The 14475-nt window shown below is 34.5% G+C and overlaps 1 protein-coding gene across 1 annotated transcript in view; it reads right to left on the bottom strand.

Moving 5' to 3' along the window:
* The window catches only part of LOC132564626 (uncharacterized), a 33931-nt gene extending 22005 nt beyond the window's left edge, over positions 1 to 11926 (bottom strand). Inside the window, exons 1-20 of the mRNA XM_060229272.1 lie at positions 11908 to 11926; positions 11022 to 11212; positions 10008 to 10168; positions 9402 to 9577; positions 9044 to 9079; positions 8251 to 8367; positions 7807 to 7995; positions 7422 to 7682; positions 7113 to 7142; positions 6649 to 6842; positions 5970 to 6121; positions 5511 to 5695; positions 5034 to 5075; positions 4468 to 4658; positions 3481 to 3638; positions 2335 to 2522; positions 2085 to 2144; positions 1709 to 1899; positions 854 to 1014; positions 198 to 373 (exon numbers count right to left, since the gene is read on the bottom strand). Of these exons, the coding sequence (XP_060085255.1) occupies positions 198 to 373; positions 854 to 1014; positions 1709 to 1899; positions 2085 to 2144; positions 2335 to 2522; positions 3481 to 3638; positions 4468 to 4658; positions 5034 to 5075; positions 5511 to 5695; positions 5970 to 6121; positions 6649 to 6842; positions 7113 to 7142; positions 7422 to 7682; positions 7807 to 7995; positions 8251 to 8367; positions 9044 to 9079; positions 9402 to 9577; positions 10008 to 10168; positions 11022 to 11212; positions 11908 to 11926 (2878 nt within the window). The remainder of the gene's footprint in view (positions 1 to 197; positions 374 to 853; positions 1015 to 1708; positions 1900 to 2084; positions 2145 to 2334; positions 2523 to 3480; positions 3639 to 4467; positions 4659 to 5033; positions 5076 to 5510; positions 5696 to 5969; positions 6122 to 6648; positions 6843 to 7112; positions 7143 to 7421; positions 7683 to 7806; positions 7996 to 8250; positions 8368 to 9043; positions 9080 to 9401; positions 9578 to 10007; positions 10169 to 11021; positions 11213 to 11907) is intronic.
* Between the last annotated feature and the right edge of the window lie 2549 nt (positions 11927 to 14475).

Raw genomic sequence — 14475 nt, 5'->3', positions numbered from 1 at the left:
AATCAATACATATTTTGATTTCAAAACTCGAAAGTAGAAATAAATCCCAAAACAAACAGAGTATTGCTCGTTTGAGTATTGAAAAAATATTCACATAGAAACTTGTATCTAATATATACATATAGTTAAATTTTAAAAAAAGTAACATGTTTAATGTGAATATATCAAGCTATTTCCTATCATGATATATCAATCACCATCAAAATCTTCCATCGTAGTCGTGTCACTGAATATAGCGAACGGTCGGGTAGTTTGTCCTTCCCATGAGCATGTCGTGGTGGTGTCTTCGACCACACCGAACCATCCTGTGTTTGTGGCACAAGTATCGCCATAAGAGGAAGCCATGAACATCCGTCTGTTTTTGGAACTGTCTCTGTCAACATAAAAAGGATGCAATGTATCTGATGGCTAATTCATATCTAACATAATTTAACAATGGCAATCCTTGAAACAGAAACACAATACACAAAATCAAAGAGTAAGATTATAGAGACAAACAAAAAACAATGAACACTACCACATGGTATCTATATAAACATATTGTGTGATACAGCTGATAAACATACTGTTTCTACAAAGTCAAAGATGTTGGTTGTAATCTGAATTATGTTTAAATTCAATCAAATGGTGGCAAGGTGAAGAACAGACACTTTACGTTTCTTTCTTTCTTTTTTTTTTAACAATTAAAGTTCATACCGTGAAAGCTGTATGATCAAAGTCTATTTATCATTTGACTCTACTCTAGATTTGCCTCCAACACTGCTAGTCACTTAAGCGTTTTTTGTACGATCTGCACTTTATATACTTCACTGAAATGCTACATGATACTGCCTATGTTGCACCATAGCCTTACCCGTCCACGCTGCAGTAATCTCGGGGGGCTAAGCTATTGACATCGCCCCAAGAAGAGTAAAGAATTCTGTCTATGTCGAACCAGCTATTTTTGTCAGCGCCGTTAGCGTCGAAGACCACGAAGGCTACCTCGACGCCTCCAACAATAAACGATACACGTATCTGATACAAAAAAAGGAAATGCCGACATGTTATCCGAATCTTCATTTAGAGAAAGCCCTTTTTGTAGCAAATACGTGGAGAAATTTGTATACTTTTGAACGAAATGGACAAAGAATAACAGACAGCAGAAATGCATATGTATACATGATAACCACACTAGAGGCTGAGTGATTTTAGTCGGCTGAATTAATTTCAGAACGTACTGAAACGTCATGTCATCATATCCTCATGTCATCATATCATCATGTCATCATGTCATGGACTTATTGGGCAAAACGGTCACCATTGCTTTGTTTCAAAGATTGATTGATTTTAGAAATATGAACATGAGTACAACGCAAGGGATTTTTTTTCACTTTTCTTCTTCCAATACAATTTGCTGTAATCTTACAATGACCATAAGATATTTACTACTATTAAATCATTGCACCGTCAATATTTACGTTTTGATATTTCCAAACTTTCTTATAACTGATGCTTTCGCATTTTCATGTTGTGATTTAACGCAATGTTGCTCAATACGACATATAATTAGGATGTCCATAGGATATATTACGTCTTAAATAAATATTTGTTTATTGATGTTGGTGTTGTAGTATCAAAGTTATAGCCTATATCAGTTGTCTCCCTTTATTCATACAATACGTTTTAACTCATTAACTTTACAGAAATTACTAAAGATAAAAGATCATACCGCCTTGATGTAATAACTTGACCAATTATCCACCACACTTGATTTGTATGACATGGTAGAAGATGCGAAGGAGAACGCGGTATCTGTGTCGTTGTACTCGTTTAATGTATAGGTTCCTGTCCAAAGATCGTAAATTCCACTAGCTGGCGATAAATCCTCACCTCTGGCGACCTTTAGGAGGGGATACCAACCTGAAAACAATTTTACATAGTTCATAAACTAACCTGTAAAAGAAATCAAGTTCACACAAGTAGTATTCAGGATATCGACACCTGTCAAATCAATTAGCCGAGATCAATTAACTCATGCATTTGTTAATTACAAATTAATTATTTCAATTATGCGTTAATAACAGATCCATTTTTGAACAACTTACCTATAATGAATATTCCCATTACATCTGCTTTTGGTACACTAACACTATCCCAACTCGATCCTGTTTAGGAAAAAATAATTATAAAGGCACTTCAAATGTTTTCAATAAAAACGCAAAACAAAAATAAATAAATAAACTTGGAACTGATTCGTTAAAGATTTTATTTTACAAGCAGTTAACACATCATGATTAAATCCTTATAAAATCAGATCTATATACAATATTCATTATAGATATGATATCCACTTACCACTGAGTGGATATGCGTACTGATCAGACGAACTGTACAGGAAATTCGGTCTAGAAGCACCGAGTACTCCAGCATTGTCAAAGTTACAATAAACAGGGCCTCCTACATCAAGTGTTGCCATCCACATTTGATAGGAGGCACAATGGGTAGATATGTCGTGGGCTATGAGAAACTTTCTTCGTGAGTCACTGTAACAAAAACATATAATGTTGTTCACACGAATAGCGGCACGGTTGAGAAAACACACATGAACCTGACGCTATTCTAAAATTATCTGATGTATGAAAATTACGACATTTAACTAATTATGGTACTGCTGCTCCTTCCCGTCTACGTTTTACTTTTTTTTTTTTTTTTTATCTTTTTCGATTTTCCTTAGTCACGTCCTAGGCTTCAAAATGTAAGCCTTTAGCATCACTGACAAATCCTAGAATGACGAAACTGTTGTATGTTGGAGTTTAATTCATTATTTGGCTCTACTGTATCTAACTAAATGAGACATTTACATGTATCTTCAGTACAATCTTTAAAAAAAATGATACACAGTATGTACAGACTTACTGATGATACACAATATGTACAGACCTACTGATGATACACAGACCTATTGATGATACACAGACCATACACAGACCTACTGATGATACACAGACCTACTGATGATACACAGACCATACACAGACCTACTGATGATACACAGACCATACACAGACCTACTGATGATACACAGACCTACTGATGATACACAGACCTGATGATACACAGACCTACTGATGATACACAGACCATACACAGACCTACTGATGATACACAGACCATACACAGACCTACTGATGATACACAGACATACTGATGATATACAGAGCATACACAGACCTACTGATGATATACAGACCTACTGATGATACACAGACCATACACAGACCTACTGATGATATACAGACCTACTGATGATACACAGACCTGATGATACACAGACCTACGGATGATACACAATATGTACAGACCTACTGATGATACACAGACCTACTGATGATACACAGACCTAGTGATGATACACAGACCTACTGATGATACACAGACCTACTGATGATACACAGACCTACTGATGATACACAGACCTGATGATACACAGTTTGTACCGACCTACTGATGCTACAATGACCCATGCTCGCTGTCTTGATGTCAGTGTAACTGGAATATAAAACCTTTGACGAGGTGAACCAGGTTGTCTTTGTAGTACCAATACCGTTGAATGCCACATATGCCTTTAGAATACCGTTGGTAAAGAACGCATACTTTGCCTGACGGAGAAAAAAAGATAATTACTAACCCGATGTGATACGTAGATTTGAAACAACCTCGATGCTGAAACCATATTTAACTTATGGGAAGAGATTGTAGTTATGATCGAAACGCTACAAAAATGTATATGACAGTTTTACATTATCTATATGTATACAACACAAGACAAAATTACAACATTTTACATCAGTGTAACTGAGATATATAAATCGAAACACAAACTTTACTCAAACGTAAATGAGAGGAGATTCAACATAATCAATAATCTGCTATTCAAAATTAAGATTTAAAATTTCCATAGAGAATGAAAATATTGGTCCTGATATTGACACAAGTACAAGGACCCCTCCCGTATGCTCAAAATATCCACTAAAAGAAATTAAACTATTTTATCTTAATACAGAGTTTGGACAAACCTGAAAGGACATAGTTTAGAAATTAAAAAAATACTGCAATCCATATTGTATATGCAATAGCTTCACAAATTAAAGAAAAACAAATTTAATCTGAGAATTTAACATAAAGAAGATAAAACACTGATAACGAGTCAATGTCAGAAGCATAATAGGTTAGATCATTAACAATTAAGTTTCACGGTGCTATGATATAAATGTTGGAAAATCAATAGAAGAGCGATGACCAGATATAGAGTTGCCAACAGTCGACGATTCCCTCCTAATTCACATACCAAAATTACGCAATTAACAAGAGCAAATTGCTATCAACCCCCAAAAAATTATGTAAAGATGTCATTTGTAATACAGCACTGTGTCTATCGAGTTCCACTCTGTCAGCTTATACCGACAGTACATGTGTTCTAATGCGTACCATATCGATAAATGTAAATGGGTCGGCCCAGTTCTCCACTAGACTTGATTTATACGCTAGATTCGGAGATTTTGTAACAGTAGTAGCAGTTATGTCGTTGTCGTTTTCCGTATCGGTGCCAGTCCATAACGTGGCTAGATCTCCAGCGGATGGAGTGATGCCCTCCACACCTTTGAACACCATGTGCCAGTCTGTGAAGTGAAAAGTTTATACACAATTATCTACATAAGTATACATTGGTATTTGGACACTTATGACTATATATATATAACCACACTATAACACTATGTTATATCAAATACCAACTCTGTATAATGTAGGTTTAATCAAATAAACAGAGAGAACCTTTCAGCGATTTTACTTATTTGATCACACCCAAAATCAAACGGGCACCATAGAGACAAAGGGAACCTACATATGCAATTTGAGAAAGATCCATCCAGTACTTCTCAACAAATAGCGATAACAAATACTGTTTTCTGACGGACGGACGGACCACGGACATGATTTGAATAGGTGGGCTACACATTTGACCAGGTTAACATTGCTTACGGAAGTATACGTACCCATTACAAAAATTGCCATAGCATCAGCTGCTGCCATATTTCCTAAAAAATTAGAAAATTTCAATTATATATCCACTGTTGATTAATCATCAGTATATAACGTACATCACCAAAATGTATCCGTATACTCAAAATCTTATCATACAAGGATAATCAGAGATGGGTTATGCTCCCGGAATGGACAAAACTCGCGTATGATAAAAAACAAAGGGCAATAACTCCTGCATTATGCAGAAGACAGCAATGGTTCTTGTGCAATGCACATCTCCATGTTGTGATTTATCTACAAATGAAGATTTATGTATATACCTCTTATAATTTTAGTGTAATGCTTCAGACAAAGTATGAAAAACGATACGGGCTTAGCATCTGTAACAGCAACAGTATACTAATACAGTGTGAAATATCGTATAGTCATGAGAGTTAGAAATAAAACCCTTATTTTGTACGACAGAAGACGCAAACCATGAAGCTTACCAGATGACCACCTGACACGTTCAGTGGATGCGGAATAGAAAATCTGTGGAAGGGACGATGTGTCATCCCATTCTGTACATCCGTCGCTTGCTCCATAGTCTTTAAAGACGAACCAGCCTGTCTCATTAGTACAGGAAGGATAGTCACTCTGGATGTGGAATTGCCTTTTCCATGTGTCGCCAGAACTATTTGGAACACGGCGTTGTGTTATTATAGTTATCCATGAAAATTGTATGACAAAAAAAATAACAAAAACAAACACACAAAAAACAAAAAAAAAACAAAAAAAAAAAATAAAAAAAACAAAAAACAAAAAACAAAAAAATATTTTCTTAACAAGAGGAATAGATATATCATATGTAGACTAAACGTGAATTAATAAGATTTAAGCATCTAAACAAGAATGAAAATAGAATCAGTCCAATATCTGTATGTATATCCTGTATCTATATAAATCACCTTTTAGTACAGGTCCTGTTGCCATCAGGTAAATCATTCCATGAAGACTCTATTATATTGTTACAATCAAACCAGTCCGATTTTCCTTTCCCAAGAGCATCAAAGATGGCGTAATGAGCTACTTTACTATTGTTGTATGCGGCCAGTTTTACCTAAAACATAAATTAACTGCTGTTTGACTTGAAATATAATGCATTTCCTATACGCCTCAATTATGGGTAACTCTAAGTATGCAGACAAAAATCCTAAATCACTATTAAGATGGTTCTATTAGGAGATTAGGTAAATATACAAATCTCCACGGCTGTAGTATCAAATTCGACAAAATTAGCAACTCGCAGCGGAAGTGATTTAAAGTTAAAGGGTTCAGATATGTCCTTGTTGATATAAGGAATGGACATAAGCACAATCTCTAGCTTTCAATTTACGCATGTATTTATAACAGATATACCTTTCAAACAAAACTGATAAGTCCTTATAAGGCAAATGTGATCTAAAGCGTCAAAATTGTAGACAGTAGATGAAAATTTAATACTGTCTACAAAAGGAGACAGACAATCCGTTCTGTCTCAACGTTTCATCAATTTCACCGCAACAGGTAAGGTCATATAATCACAAATATCGCACAAAGTAAAATTGATCAGAATTGGTAATAAAAACATTTCGATGGATTACTTACTGCAGTGTATGATGAATTAACGTTCCAGTTATCTAACATTGTAGATTTATAGATGGCGCCACCAGCGCTGAAATCGGTCATTGCAGCAGTATCAAACTCATTGTAAGCTCCCGATGCGTCATATAATTCCATGATATCATTATATCCAGCAGGAGGTGCAGTGCCACTAGGCGCTTTAAACACAAGTCTCCAGGCTGGAGAAATAGAACACAATATACAGTCATATGTCTTTTACTTAAACAACAAAGAAAATACTGATATGTCAACAAAACGTAAACTATGAAAATATCAAAGCCCTGAAAAATGCACAAAGGGAATAAAACGAATAGTTGTAAAAGCGATTTCTGCTTTAAGAGGAAACCTTCCACGAAGAAAATTCATCAATGGAGAGATGACTTATGATCAAATCATGATAACGGACTTTAGAATATGTCACATGTAGTTTAACAATGTGTCATACTTACGTCCCCTCGGACTGTCACGTTCTCTTCTTTCTAAAAATGAAAGATTTCAATTTTCTTTACCAATTTATCTTCATTTATAAACCATTACATAAACATGTAACATTACGTCTTATTTAATCATAATACAACATGTAATCAACGACTCATGTATAACATTTGATTTCAAATTCAAAATTGATGACACGGGGGCCAGTGCATGATCAATTTTATCACCTGTATATCCTTAAAGAAGTGAGAAAATTTTGAATTGTTTGGATATTATGATATGTTTAAGCAGCAAGCGAACATTATTAAGTTTGTATTACATACTGGCACAGTAGAACTTTGCATTTCCCTTCACAACTGCTGAAGGATAAGATGTACAAGGATCTCCAGCAAAGAACGTATCGGAAAACGTGACATTGCATTGGTCAGTCTGCATATGACAGGCCGTCCTTACGTCCGTCAGGGCATTCGCATCAAAGCATAGAACCCCACTTCCGTAGAATGCTTCATAAACATGTATGTAGAAATCGCTCGGACACATCATTAAATAGGATGAATCCTCAGACATATCCCCAGTGTTGTATTCTAAAAAGAGAACAACATGGCAACACTTAATTGTCTTTATTTATTTGTTTACAACAGTGTATTCAAAGGGATTAACATTTCTATATGAAAAATTGAGACGTTAAATATATGAATAAATCCGTACCGGAACAGATATCGAGATGAGTTGGGATGCAGGGTTGGGTCTGGTCTGGTTCTCCGTATCTGGTGCAATCCTGACCGATCCCAAGAGGAGTTGGGTTAGTGCACGTGCGGTTCCGGTAATGAACACCTTGTGCGTAGCACGTGGTGCTGCAGTCAGACCAATCACTCCAAGATGTGTAGTTTCCATCAACTGTAACAGGAAATAGTCATTTTGAAATCTTCACTTCCCAACACAAAAATACCAGGTACAATATAAACGAAATAAATTTATCAAGGAAAATAAACAAGAAAATACATAGAAGAATTAAATTATTTACATCAAATTAAAAATAATATTATAAAAGTAAAACTACCATTTATGTAAAATAAATCCGCTCCACATCGTATAATCATAATTCTTTTGAAAGGCAGCGATATTTATCGTTCAATTCAAGAAAATACATACGATTCTGGCAGAGCCAACCATAATATTCCGGCTCGCAAAGACATCTGTACGTTGATCCCCAATCCAGACAGGTGGCACCGTTTTCGCAGGTGACGATATCACAGATTTTGTCCATGGCTTTATGGGAAAACAGTATAAAATGTAACTATGTCTAGTTATATATATATGTGTGTGTGCAACTAGATTGAACATTGCATCACAGTACAATGATTTGGAGCTTGAAATATCGAATTTATTGTCAAGTACCAAGAAAGCCAATTATCAGGGGAAAAAAAGGAAAAAAAAAAAAAAAAAAAAACGATACGAAATTTAAACCTAACCAAAATTAATTATTCATAATTGTGAATGACAACCATGCTAGTGCATATGTTTCTATATAGAAGGCAATATTACCACTGTTATCTAGGACTTGAGTAATGGTAATATATTTCCACAAGCGTCATGGTTCCGACAATTATCTTGACAATTGCGTTCTTATTCTTATGGCAAAAATCGGTTTCAAATAAGGTACGTTTACGTATTGCACTTCAAACGTGTATTGGCTATACTTAAGAGAATGGAACAAAATATCAGAGGAGAGATGAGCTTTCTTGATAATGCTTTAATAAAATCTGTTGTATAAGACGTTGCTTAGAGCAACCTCACATCTTTATCCGTAATAAAATAGGTATTCCTTGACAAATTTCCTACAAAACTTTGTATTTTTGTCATTGGAACAAGTTCATGACATAGTGTCCTTTATCTGTTTGAATATATTTCAGAATCACTAAACAAAAGGGTTTTTGTTACTTACAAACGGATATCCCAAACACTTGAGCTACAGTCATATCTGAAACAGAGGCGGAAAGACTCATACAATAACTAGTTCACAGGCATATTATTATCAATTCAATGCTGATCATTTCTGAATATTATTAAAATCTGTGCTGAAAGGTGTTATTCACTTGTGTGTTATTGCACAATGCATCAAAATCGTACAAATAAAATTACACAGTGACATTTGATATCACGCTCAATGCAATTAAGTTTCTGTAAATATTTTATCTGCTATCAGTAATCCAAACGTACATGAGACCTGTGTGTAATAATTTGATGTAAATCTTGTACGGACGTAAATCGTGTACGATTAAATGACTTATTTATAGACTTACCATCATTATTGCCCATCGTATTTCCAGAACTGTACATTACATAAGGTCGTGTCGCCTTTGTTTCCCATGAACAACTTCCGGACGACGCTTCTATGGCTCCAAACCAACCCCTGCTTACGTCACAGGAAGATCCAAGCGAACTCTCAAGGAAAAAATGCCTTTCATTTGCAGATTGCCTGATGTAAGCAATTAATGTTTGTTAACTTCATTGAAATGCATTCAAGCAAAAACATTCTTTAAGCGAGTTAACATTCGAAATTTATTTACCCTCAGTTCTGAATACGCCAGTCTTTGGGACTGACATAAATCTAGAAATTGGTCGTGGTATTGATATAGATAATTGTGAACATATTTTCTCTTCATTAATTACAAAACAGTGATATTTTGCAAATATGAACATAAACTTTACCGCATCTGACAGGTAATATGTATTTTGTTTCTAATTCTGTAAGATACATGGGGGCCTAGACATTTAATCAGAGACTATATAACACATCTATAATGTCTCTCTTAAATATATAATAATTATAAAAATACAAACTACGAGTTGTAATAAAATCAGAATAATGAAGTACAGAATCGTGTAACAATAGGTGTACTTAGTACCCCAATATACTGCAGTATTCCTTTGATGCATAACGATTTAAGTCAGTCCATGATGTGTACAGGATCCTGTCACAAGAAAACCAAGAGGACTGGTTTGCACCATTCGCATCAAATACAACATAGTGGACTTCTACTCCGTTCTTAAATACTGAAGCACGGACCTGAAATGTTGTAAAATCACCATCAATAATTGTTACAAACAAGCAGTCCATGTGCTTGCTTTTATTTTAAAAAAAAGCCTTTTTTCAGATTTAAAAAGCTTTCAATCAAGTGTGAACCACATGCCAATTAGTCTTACTATTAATGTGGTCGTAATATTAAGCTATTGGCAAATTTATAGTAAGCAATTTACCGATTGTTGGCTAGCCCGAGATTCGTATAAAGCATTAATAATGTATAGGTATAGGGAACAATTCTCAAAACTCTCTGTGAAGTCTTGAGCAGGTAAAGGCAAACGCATGCTGTTTACGTCAAATGTCTTACAACCGATATGTAGTTTGTTAAACAAAATTGTAAAATAAATCTTAATAATCTTAATCGTAGCAATACATTCATAGACCAGCGGAGCCCCAAACGATTGTCTGAGGAGTAAACTGTGGGCGAACAATTCAGGAAGTCAGTGAATACATTTAGTGGGCGAACAATAACACATACGTCACTTAACAGATGGTGGGGTGTGAGAGATCCTGGTCATAAATCAATATCAACACCTTCTAACATTAACATATTTTACAATAGCTTCCAAAGTTTGTTATTGTCAGTTTCTGCATTTTGACTTATTTAAAAGCCAACAATAGCAAGTAAACGCTTGAGAGGTCTACAGAATCTTAATTCCAAATCCACATAGGTAAAAAGAGAGTATGGTCCTTCTACTTTACCAAAGTAACCCGTCAGAGAAAACATTATGCCCTACATTTTTATCAATCACTATTTAGGCTGTATAAACATAAATCATATTTGTTTAAAACAAACCAAAAATTAAAGGGAAGATAACTTTTTTCAGAAAAAACTTACCCCGCGGAAATAATGACTTGACCAATTATCTACTAAGCTGGACTTGTAGGTCATGGTATTGGCGGCGAAGGAAAACGCGTCATTAGTATCATTATATTCATTTAGAACATAAGCATTTGTCCAGAGATCATACAGTCCGGTAGCGGGAGATATATCCATTCCGTGAGCGTACTTAAAGACCGGAAACCAACCTATTAAAACAATTCGATTGTGAAGATGCATTTAAAAATATTTGTAGTATCACATATCAAGGATTCTTTGAACAGATATGTATGATAATCCAATTAAGCAATTTCAAAAGAAAGCACATATCAGCTTTCACTATTTATTCGATCAAACTAGAGTAAAATAGATGTTATGTTTCAGCAAATCTTTAGCAAAAATACCAACATGTCAACAGAATCATAATCCAAATTCAAATTCAACTTAGATTAGGGAAAATATGAACGACAGACAGATTACATGACAGAGTACAAGTAGAATATGACCAGGTGTTCCGAAAGAGTAAGAGTCTTCTGCTTCATTGACAACATGAAGGAATCTTTACAAAGTAAAATAAAACACATTATAGAGTACCGATAGATCATTGTACTCAGTCAATCTTTGGGATGATTTTATATGAAAATGCATTATGGCAATTAAAATGTATTCTGATATACAATGATATCATATCAAATAATATATAACGTACATGTGTTATTTTTTTAATTTCGAAGACATATACTCAGGCAAGCAGATCAATCAACGTTGTATTGATAATTACGCTGTGACCTTTACTAAAAAACTATGTCTATCATGTAGATTTTATTTTTTTACAAACCGAAGAAAGAATCGAAGCCTGTAGTTCCAAATCATGATAATCAATAGATTGAATAGATACTCCTACCTTTAAAGAATATTCCCATGACGTCTGCGTACGGAAAGTTAACGCTGTCCCAATTACTGCTGGCCACTACAAAATATTGAGAAAAAAAATTCTATTGATATTCATAATAGAACAAAAAACATATTACAAAGTTATCAACATCAGAATATCGTATTATGCACAAGCAAAGGAGAAGACGAGAAGGATTTCAATGGCGTTTGAATTAGACCAATATCTCTGAAAACGAATACCGGCCATATCAGATACTAGTAAAACATTCAAAAGAGTGATCCTCATGTGTCCTTATTGATGTTTTATTTTCATCATATTCTGAATCTGTTTTAAAATGATCTTATTAATGTTTTTTGCATTTTGAATAATTTTGCACCTCAGTATAATATATCATGAGTGAATGACAGGGAGAGTATACAAACGATAACACAATTAAATATAACAGAATTTCGCTTAGGTGTAAAATATAAAAGAAGAAAATGATTTTTCACAGATCTTGTATATATTTCACGAAAATATTCTGCCTGTTTTCATTGAATAACGGTACCAAATAATTATGACAATAGAATCAAGTCAACTGAGGAACTGATCCAACATCTTTACCACGTGTATCAAATGTTCACTACAAGAAAACTGTTTGAGATTGACGATATGGTCCTTGTGACAACAAAGAATTACAGATGAGGCCTCATGCTAATCAAACCTCACACAAATCCACAGGTGATCATATCAAAAATACTTGATACATATAAAACATAATAGTTTATATTTTTGCTATGGACGCATTGAAGAAATCTTAATTTTGGGTAACTGCGATCCATCTTATTTCGAAGTTGAGGTAATGATTGATATCATCATTTAGTTTCTAGATTGAAGGGAGAAATTGGCAAAATGAACATATTTAAAGATAATACTTACAGGGATTACCATAAGAATCGGTAGCACTATATAGGAAATACGGCTTGGTGGTCACTCTTGATTCCATATCGAATCTACAAGAATCCGAGGTGCCATAGTCGAGCATGAACATCCAAGCCGAGTAGGTGTCACATGATGCTTCTGTATAGACCAAGGCAAAGGACCGCATATTGTCTCTGGAAGTAAAGCGTAATGTTTTTTGTGGATGTAATAGTGTTAACATAAGTTTTCATTAGGTATGTGGTCGTAACTTATTAATTGGAATAAACAAATTATCAGAATACTGCGTTGACACTTTGACATCATAAAAATTTGTATCGATGTCAAAATACAGTTAGTATAAACGAGACAAATATATCCTGAATCACATCACTGAATCGCACACACAGACATACACTCACACCCACACAGCCCACATATCAGATCATTTGTCTTACGATATCATGAAAATACATGCAGTATACCACTGTGATTACAATGAATCACAAATTACGATTTAAAAACAAAAGTTGCATCCGTTTCCCGATATATAAAACTGATTCCTTACCCTACAATGCTTGCCTGGGATTTCCCACTCGTCTTGATGTCTTGGTAACTAGAAAACATGATGTTACTATCGGAAAACCAACTGGTTTTAGTTGTGCCTACGCCATTGAACACAGTCCAAGCTTTTTCTGCTCCATTTGAGAAGTGAGAATACTTTACCTGGGTTGTAAAAGCGACAGGAAATAAACATGAAGACTTACAATCGGTGAAAAAGTCAAAACAAAAAATAACTAAGAATAAGTACTGGAGTTTCACAAGGTACATATATAAAGATATAGCATTTCGTAAGTAATCGACATTCTATGATAAATGGTATTAAGATATTATAGTAAGTATTCATCGTTCTCTTACTAATGTTATACAGATATAATAGTATAGTTAGAAAGTATTCACTGTTCTCTTATCAATGTTATACTGATATTATAGTATAGCTAGTAAGTATTTGTCATTCTCGTACGTATTTTATGCTAATATTTTTAAGTTGGTAAACGTTTTCTCTGTCACGGCAGCAGAACGTGTATTGCTATAAGTAAGTGTACGCATAGTTGGCTGTTTTCCTTTAGATCAGTGTCCTGAAACAAGACGAGACAAGAGATACACCAAGACTACATACCTGGTCAAAGAAGGTGAAGTGTTCTGACCATGTCTCAACTACACCCGATTTGAAAGCTTTGCTTGGTGAGTTTGTAAGTGTCTGTACTGTGGTATCATATTCATTTTCTGTCAAAGATGACGTCCATAAGTTAACGAGGCTGGTGTACGTCGTAGGAGCAAGACCTTGGATGCCCTTGAATATCATATGCCAATCTATCGAATACAAATACAAATTTCGTCATTTTTTCTGTTAACGTTTCATATGATGCTGTTTCATGCTTTAGATTCAAACTTAAATGAAATAATCTTGAAAAGTTGTAACTTGAACTATAAATAACATAAACCCTTTTCAAGGCTTTGTTCACTTGTGATCATAATATAGAAACTAGAACTAAGGTCTGTATGTAGTATTCGCATATAAACAATTTATGATCCTATCAGAGATCACCAGATTTAAATAAAATCATTGTACTGATAAAAGTATTAAACTAGACAAATACGTCCTCTACCATGCACGAC

Source organism: Ylistrum balloti, unplaced genomic scaffold (assembly GCF_031769215.1).
Source record: "Ylistrum balloti isolate Yb309-2 unplaced genomic scaffold, AGI_CSIRO_Ybal_v1 Utg372444, whole genome shotgun sequence".
In the NCBI taxonomy this organism is placed as follows: Eukaryota; Metazoa; Mollusca; class Bivalvia; order Pectinida; family Pectinidae; genus Ylistrum; species Ylistrum balloti.
This window is presented reverse-complemented; position numbering and strand designations above follow the sequence as displayed.